The sequence below is a fragment of the Peromyscus leucopus genome, chromosome 2 (genome assembly GCF_004664715.2).
Source record: "Peromyscus leucopus breed LL Stock chromosome 2, UCI_PerLeu_2.1, whole genome shotgun sequence".
Classification (NCBI taxonomy): domain Eukaryota; kingdom Metazoa; phylum Chordata; class Mammalia; order Rodentia; family Cricetidae; genus Peromyscus; species Peromyscus leucopus.
Genome location: NC_051064.1, coordinates 135424049 through 135441509, shown reverse-complemented (window position 1 = coordinate 135441509; position 17461 = coordinate 135424049). Strand labels below are relative to the sequence as shown.

General features: G+C 52.8%; 1 protein-coding gene across 2 annotated transcripts in view; it reads left to right on the top strand.

Annotated features, from left to right (window-relative positions):
- Positions 1 to 17461, top strand: part of Man1c1 (mannosidase alpha class 1C member 1) — a 148030-nt gene that overhangs the window by 107282 nt on the left and 23287 nt on the right. For both annotated transcript variants that reach the window (XM_028875470.2, XM_037203060.1), the window contains exons 3-5: positions 6528 to 6643; positions 8421 to 8501; positions 16031 to 16125. In XM_028875470.2, the coding sequence (XP_028731303.1) occupies positions 6528 to 6643; positions 8421 to 8501; positions 16031 to 16125 (292 nt within the window). The remainder of the gene's footprint in view (positions 1 to 6527; positions 6644 to 8420; positions 8502 to 16030; positions 16126 to 17461) is intronic.

The window sequence follows — 17461 nt, the reverse complement described above, 5'->3', positions numbered from 1 at the left end:
CAGAACAGGGCTGCCCAAAGGGAACAGGAGCCAGGTGTGGGGGAGCGAGTACAGAGGCTGAGGGTCATTTGGAAGGAGGAGCAGGAAGCTTCCAGAGTGTTAATAGGAAATAGTAACATCAGGGACAAGGTCCTGGCAGGAAATTTAAATCTGGGGGTCCCCAACATGTGGACAGGAACAGGCCCAGACCGAATCTCAGACTGTGGAGCTGGCAGGCAATGAGGAGCCAGCAAAGGGGACTAGGAATCAGCCACCACAGGCAAACCCCTGGGAGAAGCCAGAGGATGAGTCCCCCATCCCCCACCCTCCCACACCCAGCAGGAGGCCATAGGGACATCTGTGCCTTCCTGTCCCCTGCCTTTTCACTGTCAGCCAGCAGCTGTTTCTTGGGCATGGGGACAACTTCATGGGGACCAGGGTCCCATCTACTGTGGAGGGACAGACATGGATGGTTCCTTCAGAACCATCAGGAATGACAGCCCTTGACCCAGGCGTAGCCAGGAAGGCTTCCCAGAGAACATACCAGAAGGCCTGAGTTCATACACACTGGGGGATGGGCGTCAGAGCGATGCTGAGGGCCGGCAAGGTAGACACTGGACCGCCACAGGCGGATGGGGACAAGAGTGGGGAGAGGGGCCACAGGAATGGCTGGTGGCCCTGTGAGCAGGACTCTTGCCCTTTAGGGCTGCTTGGAAACAAAACTACCAGGTTCAGTGGAAGAGGGACGAGAGAGACAGAGGAACCTTTGACCTTTGACCCTCACCAGATGTTCAGAGGGAAAGTCAAAGTTCAGGTTCCTGAACTCCGGGAGAGACACCGCCGGATCCTGTTTTAGGAAGACAACCCAAGAGAATGGAAGCCGTGTTGGAGGCTGTTGCATGGAGGTCAGGGGTCACGATGGCCTAAGCCGCAGATACCCAAGACCACCAAAAACACTATGGAGGGCCTTTCCAGGGGCAGTCAGGTGCAGGGACCAGATGTCGGTATATGGTGTGACACTCCCATATCGCCACCTCCCCTTTCCCTACTCCCTAGACAGGCCATAGTTTCAAGGTGGACAGAGGAACCCCAGAACCCCAGAACTGATTTATCAAGCACTTAGTGTTCACTAAGCAAGGGCAGATGAATTTATGGCGGGTGGGTCATGCTCAGGGACCTGCGACGGCTCCCAAGTGCCCCACCCAGGGGTCTTCCCCTTAATCCACTGCTAACTTGGATGCTCACAGGTGTGCCTCTGGCTTGTGCTGGTTTGAGCCAGTTCTGCCTCCTGGGCCTTTGTTCTTTCTAACATGTTTCGCTGTCTCCTGCTCTGAGAGGTTGTCCTGTGTGAAAAGTAGAGCTGGGAGAGGAAGCTGGGCCAGCGCCCACTATGGCCGCAGCCCCAGGAAAGGTCTTGGCTGCTGTTTTGAGCCCTGTTGGATCTTTAGGTATACGTAGGCTGTGGCCTGTTTACTGGGTGTCTGTCTGTTGCCCATGGAAGGCGTCCAGGTGCCATATAGGGTTGGACTGGGGGTAGAGCCTCTTCTCTGTCGTCCAGCCTGGGCTCTAGAGTAACCCTGAGCCTGTCTGAAGTGAAAGTTCTCCCTAAGTGCCTTGCTGGACCCCAGCCCAGCCAGGTGCCGGATGGAGGCAGGGAAGAAACCATCCAAGCCAAGAGGCCAGAGCCTCAAGCCAGAGCAGGCCCTCACTAACGGACTCAGCCAGTTTCTCAGCCGCCCGCGTCAGACATCTTGAGGTGTCATGGGGACAGCTGGTCATAGGGAGCCCTGATTGCTCTCCCGCCGGGCCCCAAGAGACAGAGGGCTATTGAGGTGAAGACAAGTGACCCAGGGCAGGATTTTGAAATGAGAGACGCTGCTGTGCCCTGGAGGGAGGGACTCGGCTTCCTCCTGGCCCTGGCTTATGGCTGACTGCCAGACGGTGAGCACTTAGGACCCTTTGCCCAGAGTAGAGAGTTGGGGGCCGGAAGCTCATCTCCCCTGAGCCGGCTTAGTCCCTGATGGGGCCTCACCTGGGAGAGGAAAGGGTGACCCAACAGGACCTCAGAGTTGCTCCAGGCCCTTAAAACACCAGCTTTGCAGCCTGCGTGGGATACATTAGACAGGGCCCTGGATCGCTGGGACCTGTGCTCCAGACCAGCCACCCAAGGAGCATAAACGTCTCCAGAGGGTAAAGTCTTCGCTAGAGCCTTGCTGGCCCCAGAGAGGAGGCACCTAGAGAGGAGACAGATAGGAATGCAGGCCTGGCCTCCTGGTTGTGGGAGGGGCTGGCGCTCCACAAGTTCAGTTCAGCCGTAGTCTAAGCACCCAGACATGTGACCACCCCCGCCTCGGCGGCCAGCACTCCCTTCTGGTGATATGTCCTTAACTTCTGGCCCTGTCTTTGCCCCCTTCTCCCTTGCCCTCCCTTTCTCTGGTTCTTTTTTGGGCTGTGCCCTTTATCACACACACCATGCCCGCCCATGATTCAGTTCCGGAGTCTCCATGCACACTCACACAAGTGAGCAGTTAGGGACGCGCAGGCGGAGGAACCCTGGATGTGGAGGCACGAAGCCAGGCCAGGCTCAGTGGGTTCTGCTCAGGACTGTGACTCCTGACCCCCTGAACTTCTGCAGGGGCACAGTGGAGACCGCCATTCTTCTGAGGGCCGTGCTGTGGGCTCTCTGCAGCCCTCGCTTTCACATGAGTGGATTCAGCATGATATTATTATTATTATTATTATTATTATTATTATTATTATTACTACTACTACTATTGTTTTGTTTTTCGAGACAGGGTTTCTCTGTGTGGTTTTGGTGCCTGTCCTGGATCTTGTTCTGTAGACCAGGCTGGCCTCGAACTCAGAGATCTGCCTGCCTCTGCCTCCCGAGTGCTGGGATTACAGGCGTGCGCCACCACCGCCCGCAGTACATGATCTTCTTCTTATCTCTATCCCCTAATAATATAGTGTGACAGGACTGACCTGAGACTATCATAACTCATCTGAGATGAAATAGAGTACACGAGAGAATTGCCTAGGTCATATCAAAATCGATGCTGTTTATAGATGGGACCTGAGCATCTGCAAATTGGAACATCCGAGGAAGAGTCTGGGTACCAGCGTCCCTAGAGGGATTTAGGGGTGAAAGTGCTCTGGGCCCTAAGAGACATTTCTGCTGTCTGTGACTCTAGCTGTAAGATATTGCTGAAAGTCAGCCCCTCCTCCTCCAGGAAGCTCTCCAGATGGCACCAAGCTCACTCCTCTCCATTCTGGGACCTGACAGTGCCCAACTGGCTGAGGCTTCCCTCAATCCTCTCCTGCCTCCCTCAACAGTGAGGATGGCGGGGACAAGTTACCTCAGTATTTACTCCCAGGGACCAGTGTTGGGGCGCAGAGCAAGCAGTGACAGCTCTTTGTGAACCCCCTGCCCTAGAATAAGAGAACATGAGGACTTGGGTTGTGCATTGTCTGGCTCCTTTGTCTAAACTGTTTCCCATTTTTCTTTTTAACGGAAATAAATCTCTAACAAAAAATAACCCAGAAGAAATAAACAACATTTCTGCCCCAGCACCCAGAGACAGGCTCTGAGCCCTGCAGTCTCCAACTTGGAGCCCCCCTTTCGCTTTGCAATAAAGCTGGTCTGCCAGGCTGCTTTTGGAGTTTTGCTGGCTCTGTGAGAGAGAGGGGGTATGTGCGCACACGTGTGCGTGTATGTATGTGCACACACGTGTGCATGTATTATGTGTGCACACGTGTGCATGTATGTATGTGCGCACACGTGTGCATGTATGTAGAGCCCGGAGGACAGCCTCAATTGTCGCTCTTCAAGTGCTCCCTTAGATTTTATGAGACAGGTCTCACAGGCCTGGGACTCACCGCGGAGGCTAGGCTGGGGGCCACAGGGCTCCTGCTTTGCCAGCGCTGGGGTGACAGACACGGCCACCACTTCACGCACCCAGCCATCTCCGCCACCTGTTCTGTTTTCACTTTTTCATCTTTTTTATTATTGTTTGAGAAATTCATTCGTGCCTATAATGTTTGATTAGACCCACTCCCACTCCGTCCCCTCCAGTCCTTCCCCTCCCCTCCAGTCCCTCCCCTCCCCTCCCCTCCCCTCCAGTTCCTCCCTGGTCTTCTCCGTCACCCTCCTTCCCAGCGTCATTACTCTTTTAAAACCCAGTCCACTTAGCCCTGTCTGTATTTCCTGGGGCAGGGCCGTCTCCTGGATCGTGTGTAGTGTACGGGTTGCTCTTCTGACAACACAACCAAAACTAACACGTGGGGGAGTTTACTTGAGGTTGTGTTTGCATAGAGAGTCCTTACCGGCCTAGGAGGCGTGGCAGCAAGTGGCCAAAACAGGAAGGTGAGCGATCACATCTCAGCTGCACACAGGAAGCAGGGAGTGAGAACAGGAAGTAGAACAAGGCTGTAAACCCTCAAAGCCCGCCCCTAATGATGTGCTTCCTCCAGCAAGGCCAAGGCTGTCTGTACCTTCTAAGGGTCCCACACCTCCCCCCATAAACAGCTCCACCAACACGGAACCAGGTGCCCAAACAAATGAGCCCGTGGGGGACATTTCTCATTTAAACAGCAGGTAGACTCTTAGGGACGGCATCCCTGAAGAGAACTGACTTCTCCACCGGCAGCCATCAGTTGCCAATAGCAACTCAGCTAGGGGTGGACTTCATGCTGGGATTCTTCTGCCTGGATCTTGTGCGGTTCTCACGCATGCTACCCCAGCCACTGTGGGTTCATGTCTGCGGTTCTCATGCGTGCCATCCCAGCTACTGTGGGTTCTTGTGTGTGGTTCTCACGCGTGCCATCCCAGCCACTGTGGGTTCATGTCTGCAGTTCTCACACGTGCTACCCCAGCCACTGTGGGTTCATGTCTGCAGTTCTCATGTGTGCTACCCCAGCCACTGTGGGTTCATGTGTGCAATGGCCCTGTCTGCAGGGCCCTTGTCATGTCTGGCAAATGCTGTGTTTCTGCAGACATCTGCTCTCTCTGGCTCTCATAGTCTTTCTACCCCTTCTTCCCAGATGATCCCTGAGCCTTTGAGAGAGGGGTATAGATGTCCCATTTAGAGCAGAATACTCCATAGTCTCGTATTCTCTGCAGGTTGGCCAGTTGTGGCTCTGTCTTAATCACCACCTCCTGAGATAGATAGATAGATAGATAGATAGATAGATAGATAGATAGATAGATAGATAGATAGATAGATAGATAGATGGATAATAGATATTAGATGGATAATAGATATTAGATAGCTAATAGATATATTAGATGATAGATAGACGATAGATAAAAGATAGATAGATAGATAGATAGATAGATAGATAGATAGATAGATAGATAGATAGATAAGCTTCTCTGAGGCTTCAGAGAGGTGCTAATCTATGGATACAAAGAAGAGTACTTGGGAGGCAGTTGTTGGATATTATATCCATTTAGCAAAGTAATTGTACTAGGTTCTCCCCCAAGGTGTATGGCCTATCCAGTCGCCAGCTTTTGGCCCAGTGACTAGCACTAGGCATGAGTGTAGTCTTGTGGTACAGGGTTCAAATCCAATCAGAAAGTGGTTGGTTACTCCCGTAATGTTAGTGCCACTATTGTACCAGTGGGCGTGTCTTGCCAAGCCAGTTGCCATTGTGGCTCACAGTGTTCAGAACTGGGAAAGATTTATAATTACTTTTCTCCTCTGATAGCACGCATGGCACCTTTCAGCGCCATGAAAGCCAGCCGGTAGGGATGAAGCTACCAAGTCAGCACCAGCTTGATTTCACCATGTTCTATGATTCAAGCATGTGGTGTCTTGAGCAATAGGATCTTACCATAAGGTTCTGGGTGGTAAGCAATAGTAATAGTAACAGCCCAAAATATTTAGGAGGGTCTATGGGACCCCACTGGCCAACCACTTAAAAGGAGATAACCTATACCTGCCTTTTTATTTGGTAGACAATACACTTAGAACTTATTATGTAGTTCTTCTACACAGCCTGTCTTTTGTTTGTGTTTGTTTTTTAACTTGAGAGATCCCGGGGTATCTTCCAAGCACATAAAGGCAGGTCTACCTCACCTGTGTGTGTGGATGTCCCCGTGCTATATTCCAGTCTGTATTACAAGGTTTGGAGTTTGCCTACATCCTCCCTGGGTTCACAGGCATGCAGCGTCTGTCTCCCTGCATAAGCATGTGTGAGCACATGTATTTTTTCACAGGATAAAGCAGAAATAGAGGTGGATGAGCCGCAGGAATGGCTGTGTGTCAGAAGCTGTGTGTGTCACATAGATCACTGCAACTGAATGACTTGCTGACCAAGGAGTGGTCATGGTCTGGGAAGGGCCCAGCATGGCCTCCATCTCTCCTCCCACAAGGAGACAGGATGGTGGATCCATTCTTGCCCTCACTGGCGGTACTGAAGTCCCCCTAGCTGGTGCCTTGGAGTTCTTCAAGCATTTGGGGACCCTGGGGGGAGGGTGACTTTTCTAGCTAAGAATGCAAAGGATAAAAATGGCCCCGGGTCACACTTGGAATTCTCTGTGCCTACAGGAGGCCTCAGTGGGGCAACCATCATCGATTCTCTTGACACCCTCTACCTCATGGAGCTGAAGGAGGAGTTCCAAGAGGCCAAGGCCTGGGTGCAAGACAGCTTCCACCTGAATGTGGTAAGTCAGAGGCCATGGGGAGATGAAGGATGTGGTGAGTTGGTACCCATGGGGAAATGAGGGACAGCCTCGAGCTCCACAGATAACACACTTCTTGCCTGGGGCTCTATAATAGAGCAGTCTAGAGCCCCGGCTTATACCCTCACGAGTGTCCTCACCAGAGACCAGGCTTGAGGTGGGGATGTCTCCCAGCTGGTGTCCTCTGGTGCAAGGGGAGACAGCCGGGGCCATCCCTCCCCTCCCCACATTGCTCATCTTGGACGTGTGGCTCAGCAAGAGGTGGGAGGGGAAGTGACTTTGTGGAAGGCAAGAGACATGGGGGGGAGGCCTGAGAGCTGGACTGGAGAGCTGGGAAAGACTTTCTGCCTCCTTGAACCTCGGTCTCCTCACTATGAGACAGGAAGGATGACCATGACAGAGGCTGTAGAGAGCATTTTATGGCCTCGTAAAGTCAACACAAATGCAGAGCCTCCTCATCACTGTTATGATTACTGGAATCATCTTGAGGCCTTTGCAGCTTCGGGTGTCTGTGAGGCCAGGGAGGGAGTACAGAACCCTTTGCTCTTTTTCTGTTGAAGGGACAGAGGCAGAGGGCCATCTCCAGGGACCCACCTGGTCCCCCTGGGAAGCCCCCAACTCCTCCAGGCAGAGGCTGGGCCTGCCTAGGGGACCAGGGAGCTGAGGGACACTCAAACAGGCCGGGACAGGTTAGAGTGTTTGCAGAAAAAAGAAAGGTGGGGTCACCTCTTGGGAGCTTAGCTTTTTCATCTAGAGAATGGGGTGACATCGTGGGGCACTATGAAGTGGAAAGGAACCATTTACCAGTGGAAAAAAAATCCCCCCAGATTAACAGACATCAATGGCTGCTGTCAATAATGAAAGCTTGAGCCCAGGCCTGGAATCCCAGCTGCTCTGGAGGCTGAGGCAGCCAGAGCACAAGTTCAAGGTGGGCCTGGGTCACTTAGTGAGACCCCCTGCCTTAAAAAAAGAAAAAAAGAAGGTTGGAGATAGAACGCATTTGCCTAGGCCCTCGATTAAATCCCAAGTATTACAAATAAAAATTAAAAATACGAGGCAGAGGGCCAGCAAGATCAGCACCCGGGGCAAAGGAGGTGTTGGAAGGCACCTGTGTGAGGCCCTGCCCGCCTTACGGTACCACCCGTGAGAAGGCCTGCCTGGGAGGTGGTGATAGACCCGTTCTGTGCGGCAGGAAACTCGGGGGTGGGGGGTATCTCTCAAGTCACAAAGCCATGCACAGGCTCAGGTGGGGAATTTAGCTTAGGCCCTGTCCCTGGCGTGTGCTTCACACAGTCATGGAGAAGGGCAGTGTGAGTGGACAGCTCTCACGAAGGCATCTGACCACAGCCTCCTGCTCAGCCCTGCCCTGCCCCCCCCCCCAGGGAAGGACCTCCCTCATCCCTGCTAAGGAGAGAAGGCTTTGCCTCTTCTTGGGCTAAGTTCCTCCTGCAGCGCGGCACAGGTCTGGAGCCCCCTGGAGCAGAGCCAGGCCTGACTGCTCAGGGCCTCCGGCAAGGCTGGGGAAGGGAGCCAACGCTGGTGTTTATCTGGAACATTTCAACACACAGTAGCAACTGCCAGGCAGGTGCTGGCCCCTCTTGACCTCTGCTGTGAAAACCGAGCCGTGGCCTGGTCTACTGGAGTCCCCAGAGCAGGCCACAGGTGTGTGTTGAGGAGAGCAGTGTGGCCCGTGTCCAGGGTCTGGATAGCCCTGGGAGCTCACCCGTGTCCTTGCCGTCCCCTCCCTGCCTTCTTGCAGACTGGAGAAGCATCCTTGTTTGAGGTGAACATCCGGTATATCGGAGGACTGCTCTCGGCCTTCTACCTGACGGGAGAAGAGGTGAGTCGGTCCTTTGAGGCCCCAGCGCTGGCCAGGCTGGACGGGTCTTAGAAAAACTATAGTCACGCCTCTTCTCTCCCGGTGGCTTCTTGGGGAGGGGTGGTCTGCCAGAGACCAACCAGGAGCCCCATGAGGATTCCACATTGCTCAGATCTATGGCCCAGGTGAGCATGCTTGGCTTACAGAGCAGCTGATGAGTTCTCTGAGAACAGAACCACGTCCATGCAGAACCTGCCCAGAAAACTGCTATGGTGCGATTCACAGGTGTCCGCTCTCAAGACCCACAACACTAAGACAACGCTTGCCACTCCCAGGCCTTTGGCTTTTTTTGTTTGTTTGTTTGTTTGTTTGTTTTTAGTTAGTGTTTTGCCTGCATGTATGTCTGAGTACCACATAGAAGTCCTGTAGATGTAACCAACCGTCTTATTAAATAAGAAACACAGAACCAATGTAAAAGAGAAAGCCAAGAGGTCAGAGGTCAGAGCTAAAACCTTACCCTTCCTCCTGCGGTGCTCCTACCTCTCCAAAAGAGAGCTACTTCCTGTGTGTCTGTCTTTAAATAGTCTTTCTGTTCTGCCTTCTCATTGGTTGTAAACCCAAACACGAGACTGCCTCGTCACTGCCTGTAAGTACCGCCCTCCAGGTCTTAAAGGCGTATGTCTCCAATGCTGGCTGTATCCCTGAACACACAGAGATCTACCTAGCTCTGTCTACCAAGTGCTGGGATTAAAGGCGTGCGCCGCTGCCGCTGCCGCCGCCACCACGCTTTTGCTATGGCTCTAATAGCTCTGAACCCCGAGCAACTTTATTTATTAACATACAATTAAAATCACATTTCAGTACAAATAAAATACTACCATAGAGTCCAGTGCCCACAAAAGCCAGAGGCGTTGGATTCCCTGAAACTGTAATTACAGCTGTGAGCCTCTGTGTGGGTGTTAGGAATTGAACTCGGGTCCTCTGGAAGAGCAGCCAGTGATCTTAAATGCCGAGCCGTGGACCCATTGATTTTGATGTACTCCACACCCTACACTTTCCTTCCCTCCAGTCCTGGACAGAACTGGAGCCAGACACTCGCCTGCACCCTTCTCAAGGGAGCAGTGTGGCAATGGGGCCGCCCTGCTGGCCATACCTGTAATTGCAAGGCTTTGAGAGCCAGGAAGTACCCAGGGTCACCTGGGAGTGGCCTTAAAACCCCTTCTTATCACTCTCTTTCCAGTCATGGGATAGTCACGATGCCTCTTTAGACCAAAGAGCCCTTGTGACTTGGGACAGGAGGGAGAGTTTGGCCCAGGGCTGTCACCTCCAAGGAATGTATTCTCTCTGCCAGAGAATCTGAATTGTACTGAGATTGGGAGAAACTGGAGCCCTCCCTCCTTCTCCCCTCATGAGCTCTCGTCACGGCACAGCCTGAATATCGGGTGCCCAGGTTGGCAGCGTCCCCAGAATACAGGTCATCAGCCAGGCTGTTTCCCGGGACCCAGAGAGCCACTCTGCCCAGCTCAGCTGCCACTTGGAACCAGGAGCCGGGCAGGTGAAGCAGGCAAGCTACAGAGAAACCCTGCCTCCCTCCACCTCTGTGGTCCAAGAAAGCCTTCCTTCCTCAGCTGTCATGGCTGAAGTCGAGGGCTTAGAGGTAACAGGCCGTTTCTATCTCCCGAGTCTCTTTGGGCTGCTCTCCATAGAACATAATCTCCTCGGCAGAAATTACTGCGTGTACCATTTTGTCCAAAAAAAAAAAAAAAAATGTCGATGGGAGCCACCGGCTCTGAGCCACCCCGAGCTTGAATTTTATTTGAAAACCCCAGGACAGGAAAATGACTGAGGGAATGGAAAAAAAAAAAAAAAGGCAAAGTCATTCATGTGCTTCAGAGGCATCTGTCCAACCTCCCCGGCTGGTGCGGCTGGAGGGATGGATGGAGGGAAGCGGGAGGGGAGGTGCTTGAAGACTAGCCACTCAGGAAGGAGCGAGTGATGCCTGAGACAGCCACCCAGCCCTCCTGTGACCCTTCTCTGAGGGGTCTGTAGTTCTGAGCCCTTAGCTCCCCGCCTCACCCTGTCTTCTCAGGATGTGCACCTGGCAGGGGGCTGTGGACCCGGCCACCGGTGACTTGAGACACAGTTCCCGAGGCTCAACGGGTAGCCCAAATAGGCGGCCCTGAGTCTGTCTGCACAGCCTGGCCCGGAGGGGCAACACACCTCCGTGGCCCCTGCTCTCCCCGGACATGTTACTTTGCTAAATATCAGGTTGTGAGTTCTGTGCAGAGCTCCGTGAGAGTTGGAAATACCCCATCCTCGCAGGGAAGGCCTCCCCTACTTGCAGATGGTGAAACAGACCTCCAAGTCCGTGAGGCACTGAGGGCTGGACTAGGCCTCACTCCAGCCCTTTGGCCTTCCCCGCTCTGTCTCCCTTGTCACTGCTTGCTACCAGGGCTCAGTCAGTCACACGAAGCTCACACACACCCGGTGGGTGCCTGCTGGGGGCTTCCCATTTCTTAACTTCCCACAGATGTGTGTGCCACATTTGCTGGCTGCTACTTTCTCTGCTTCAGAGGATGTGGCAGAAGAGGGCCCTGCTAGCTGGTCACTCCTGCTGAGACTCGGCTACCGTTAAGGTGACCAGCATGGGACTGGAGAGATGCCTTAGTTGTCAAGAGCACTGGCTACTCTTGCAGAGGACCTGGGTTCAAGGCCTAGTACCCACATGGTGTCTCACAAACCTCTGTAACTCCAGTCCCCGGGGATTTGATGCCCTCTTCTGGCTTTCTTGAGCACTACACATGTATGGTGCACAAACATATGCCAACTAAACACCCGTACACATACTATATATATATTTTAAAGGTGACAAGCATAATCAGAGCTGGTCCTGGGGATGTTGGGACAGCACTTCACAGTTTGGAAGCATATTCACATATAAGCTTCCTCTTTCTCAATTTCTACAAAAAACTCTGTGAAGCTGCCATGGGCACACCCTATCATTCTACTGTGCAGATGGGGAAACTGAGGCTCACAGACAGTGCAGGGCTCAATGAAGGTCACACAATGACATGGGAGGATGTATGCTGAGTCCTTGGCCCTACAGAATGAAACTCAAATCTGTTGCTCTCCGATCTGGAGCTGTGGCCACTGAAACCACATCCCTGTGTGGGGAGACACCAGGTGTCCTAGAGAAAGCCACAGAGCTCTGTAGCCCTGAGTGGATCACTCTGAAGCTCAGCCTTCGTGAGGACCTTCCCTGTGGGCTGTTACAGAGACTAGAGGTCTGCAAACACTACTCCCCACTACTCCCTTCCAAGATGGCAGAGTGGACGGACCCACGTCTTTCTGTCCCCAACACTCGAGAACATACATGCTTGCCCAGGCCCTCCCCAGGGCCATTGGGACCGTCTGTGACAGCTACAGCAAGGCCTCCTAAGGGCCGTGCACAGGAGGGACACGGCACTCTGTCCTATCTGCAGAGAAGATCCTGTCAGCTAGGTCACCCCCCCCCCAGGGTCTCAGGCAACCCTGCAGCTGTCTGGGCCACACATCTGGGTGCGTTCCATTCACCGCCACCAACCTTCCGGATGGGTAAAGAGATCAAAGCCTATATGAGATCAAGCCCTTTCGGTCACTAAATCAGTGACTTCCAGCCTGGCTGAGCTCTGCAGCTGACCCCCAGGGCGGACCCTGCAGCTCCAGGTGACAGGTGTCTTTGGGTTCTAGACCAGCCCCCGTGGTCTGCTTCCAGGATTCACAGACAGGCACTGGACAGTGTCCCCTTGGCTGACCATGTAGCCCCCCCTGCTACCCCCTTTCTTTTTCCTTGGCAAGGCCATGCACCCTCAGAGGCCTCAAACCCATTCACCGCTCACAGTTGGGGGCCCCTAGCAGCTGCCTCAGGGGGTGACTTTGCTTGTTGTTTGTTTGCGTTATATTCTGTGATGTCGGAGACCCAGGGCCTTGAGTCCATGAGCCCCTCAGTCAGCAGATTTTTGTTGCTGGTGGCTTTGTCAGGAAGGGCAGGAAATTGAGTCAGTGGAGCTACAGACTGGGGACTTGCATCTCATCTCTTAAATGACATTTATGATCCTCTCTAGGTATCCATGGTGATTGGGCCCAGGACCCCTATGGGTCTCAAATTCCAGGGATGCTCGAGCCCTTACCTGAAATAGCATGCTATTTGCAGAGAGCCCGAATTCATCCTCTCAAAGTCCTTGGAGTGCCCAACAGCAGAGGCTGTGTTCCGATTCCTCCCCTAGGAATAAGAATCCCTGTGCATGGTCAACACAGACAAGCTTTCTACCCCTCCCTCCAGGGTGGAGCCCACACTGGCCTCAAATTCCTGCCTTCAAATGTTTCTCTTGCCTCAGTGTCAGGAATACAGGTGGACCCCGTCATGGCCAGCTTTTTGTTTTTTTTGTTTTTTTTTTAAAGTGTGTTTTCAGTCTGTAGTTTGTTGAATAGGGAGTCCAACTGTGTTAATGGCGTGTGTGTGTGTGTGTGTGTGTGTGTGTGTGTGTGTATGTGTGTGTGTGATGTTTCTTGTGCACTAAAATGCATGTGGGTGGGTGCCTGTATGCTCAAATTGGGAGACCAGAGCCAGATGTCTCCTCCTGAACTGGAAGCTTGCCCTTAGCCTAGGCTGCCCAGCCAGGGGCCACCACCTACCTACCTCTGCCCCACTGAGTGCTGGGGTCTCAGGAATCGCAGCCACAGCCAACTTTTGATGTAGGTGCTGGGGATCTGAACTCAGGCCCTTATGCTTGCAGAGTAAGGGCCTTACCCACCAGCCCGGTCCTACTATGAAATGACACAGGCTGTGAGCATGGTCACAGACACCTGTAGTATCCACTACTCAGGCTGAGCATGGCCACAGATACCTGTAGTATCAACTACTCAGGCTGAGCATGGCCACAGATACCTGTAGTATCAACTACTCAGGCTGAGCATGGCCACAGATACCTGTAGTATCAACTACTCAGGCTGAGCATGGTCACAGACACCTGTAGTATCAACTACTCAGGGGCTGAGCATGGTCACAGACACCTGTAGTATCCACTACTCAGGCTGAGCATGGCCACAGATACCTGTAGTATCAACTACTCAGGCTGAGCATGGCCACAGATACCTGTAGTATCAACTACTCAGGCTGAGCATGGTCACAGATACCTGTAGTATCAACTACTCAGGGGCTGAGCATGGTCACAGACACCTGTAGTATCAACTACTCAGGCTGAGCATGGTCACAGACACCTGTAGTATCAACTACTCAGGCTGAGCATGGTCACAGACACCTGTAGTATCAACTACTCAGGCTGAGCATGGTCACAGACACCTGTAGTATCCACTATTCAGGGGCTGAGCATGGTCACAGATACCTGTGGTATCCACTACTCAGGGCTGAGCATGGTCACAGACACCTGTAGTATCCACTATTCAGGGGCTGAGCATGGTCACAGATACCTGTGGTATCAACTACTCAGGCTGAGCATGGCCACAGACAACTGTAGTATCAACTACTCAGGCTGAGCATGGTCACAGACACCTGTAGTATCCACTATTCAGGGGCTGAGCATGGTCACAGATACCTGTGGTATCAACTACTCAGGCTGAGCATGGCCACAGACAACTGTAGTATCCACTACTAAAGAGGCTGAGGCAGAAGGATTACTTGAGTGTAGGCATTCAAAACCAGCCTGGGCAACACAGTGAGACCTTCACTTTAAAATAAAAATAGCTACATGAAAAGCACAGATAAATCAAAAGAAGGAAATAATGCTGTTCATGGGTTAACCCCTCTGAGAGGACATTGCTAATGTTTTGATGTATTTCCTTTTTTCATGCATCCATATGTAAACACATTAAACTGAGTTACACTATTTGGGGACATTTTTGACGTCACAGGTGTATATATACTTACTCTGTTCCTAACTGCTCTTCGACTACATCATTTCAGTGGCTGCGTGGCATTACATCGTGGCATTACATCGCATGGGAGCCAGAACTGAACCACTTCCCTGTGGCTTGACGCACCACACTCTATTTTAGGCAATGCTAGAATAAACATAATAGAAAATCTTTCACAACATTCTCAATTATTTATGTCCCAAGAATAAATTGGGTTTATTTGTTTTTTTAATATTACATTTGCTCATTTGTTTTATGGGTGTATTGTGCACGCACGTGTGTCATAGTGTGCATATGGAAGTCAGAGGGCAGCTTCTGAGAGTGAGTTCTCTCCGTCCACCATGTGGGTCTCAAGGATTGAACTCAGGTCATCGAGCTTGGCAGCAAGCACCTTTACACACTGAGTCGTCTCACCGGCCCTTTAGCAAAAATGGGTTATGAGTGACACTGTTGAGTCAGAAGGTCACACATCCTTCTGAGTTAATCTGGCATTTCAGAGGAACAGTTTTCAGGGTTCAGAACCTCACTTAGGGACCCTGAGCTGGGTTCTCATTATGGCTCCTTAACTATCATTTGGAGGGTTTAAAACAACCATTCACCCTTGCCCTTCATTCCCTGTGTGTAAAATGGAAACAACTGAGTCACCTCAGAGTACCAAAGGAAGGCCCTTTCCCTGCATCTTAAGGGGGAATCTGTCGTCCAAGAGGTAGAAGGTTCTGGAATCTGGAGAACAGTGTGGTCTAGGCTCCAAGTCCAATGCTGCATATGCTCTGTCCAGATCGACTGTTTCCCTCACTCTTGTTGTATTAGTCAATTCCCCCTCGTGGAACAAAATGCCTGAGATAATCAACTTAGAAGAAGAAAGTGTTCTACTGAGGTTACCATCTCAGAATGGTCTCATCTGGGCTCACCATTTCAGTGGTCTCGACTGAGCTCACCATTTCAGTGGTCTCAACTGAGCTCACAGTTTCAGTGGTCTCGACTGAGCTCACCAGTTCAGGGGTCTCAGACCATGCTTACTTGGCTGCTGCTTTGGCTCCATAATGATCCAGGACATTGTGGCAGGAACACATGATGGAAGAGATGCCGGGATACAGAAGGGAGGGAGGGGGGATCCCAATGTCCCCATCAAGTCCCCCCACCAGTGACCTACCTCCTTTCCCCTAAGTTCTGGCTTCTAAAGGTTCTACCATCTCCCAGTAATAACAAGACTGGTGATCGAGCCTTCAACACACAGACCTCTGGGGATGCTCCAGGTCCAGGCTACGGACATTCAGCATGTACCATCCCACAGCTCCGTGAAGGGCGGTGCTGATGCTGACAGCCGGTCCTTCTCAGTGGAGTCTGCCTCTGCACTTGGAGGTGATGCTGACTGCTTTCCCCTCCTCTTCCCAAGGTCACCTGACCACAGTGACAGTCCTTCATCCCCCTACCATCTGAGGAGCAACACTGACTTTTTATGAACACAGAAATGGACAGAGGCTTTGTCTAAGGCCGCAAAGCCAGCAAGCTGGGGGCCTGGCCTTCCATCCAGGCTGTCTGGCTGCAGAACCTGACATCTTGCCTCTTCCCAATCCTGTCCCCCAGCCTTGACTCCACCCAACTCGGACTCAGTGCCCTTTGACCTTTCTTGGCAGGTGTTCCGAGTAAAGGCCATCAAGTTGGGTGAGAAACTGCTGCCCGCCTTCAACACACCCACAGGCATCCCCAAGGGCGTCGTGAACTTCAAAAGGTGAGGTGCCTCGTGAACCACCCCCATTTGTGGCCCTGAGAGGTGGCCTGATGAGGAGTCCTAGGGAGTCACTTTCGTCTAATTTGAATTTTTCCGGAGGTAGGAGCTGAAGCATGAGAAAAGTATTATTCCTATTTTGTGCGTGGTAAGAACTGACCTTTGCTAAGCACTGTCCTGGACGGTACTTAGTTACCAAGTGTAGGGTTTGGCCCACCCAGGCCTGACCTTCCAGGGTGGGAGGGACATTTGGTCCTCTGCAAATAGCCCCCAGCTCTGTTGACTCAGAGCCTCCAGAGTTGGCCCAGCTCCCTGTCTCCTGAGGTAGGACTCAGCAGCCTTCAGGCAGAGCATTCTCCTTGTGAGCTGGTACTCAAGGAAGCTGAGGGGCTCTGGGCCTCGGCCCTCCCGAGGACAAGAATCCTTCTGTGGGACCCTAGCCTTGGCTCTGATGTACGTGAAGGAAACCCCTAGAAGATACAGAAGGCGTACGGTCATGTCCCCGAACGCCTGCAGCTCTCTGGGCCATGCATGACATACCTGAGCTGGGAGAGAGGCTGGGGAAATCCACGCTCCCTGACCTACCTGAGCCCCCGTCTGGGGTACCTCATGGGGGTGCTGGCCAGGTGCCTGGGAGGGGGGTTCACCCAGCTTCTGCTGGGCTCCACCCTCCCTCCTGTCCTGTCGCTTTGGTAGCTTTGCCCCCCATGTCCCCCAACCAGTGCCTCTCTCACCTGCCCCTGGAGGGAAGTCTTCCCAGTGTCCTCACCAAAACTTCCCAGAGGCCAGGGCAGCCGTGAGGGCTGACAGCCGTGAGGGCTGCCTCAGAGAACCACACACAGGCCTGGGCTCAGAGAGCTTCTCCGCAAGACAGAAGTGACCCACACCCTTACGGGGTCTGGGCACAGCCCTCAGGGCCCCTCGCTCTGCTGCAGCCCCTAGCCTCCCGGCTCACCTGTGGCCCCCGCATGGAGCCTGGTCCTACACAGGCTCTGGGATTGCTGGCACAGGCGTGGATATTTTTAGGCTGCTTGCTCGCCATCGAGATATGCTGCACGTGCATATTTCCTGGCATCGCTCACTTTCATATTCTGGGAAATAAGTGATTGCTAAAAATGGGAGGGTAGCAAGGACGCAGCGGCCACGTGTGCTGCGAACGCTCCTCAGAGATGACCCAGCAGAGGGCTGGAGCTAGCCTGCTGTTCCTCTAGTGTTCAGCAGGCCTGGTTCCGGGCAGCCAGAGGGCTAGATGAGTGCCACTGGCCAGCGTGGAGGTGGGTGCTCACCTCTGTGCGGGAGACAGTGACTGTGGCCAACCCAGGGACCTCTGACTGGATCA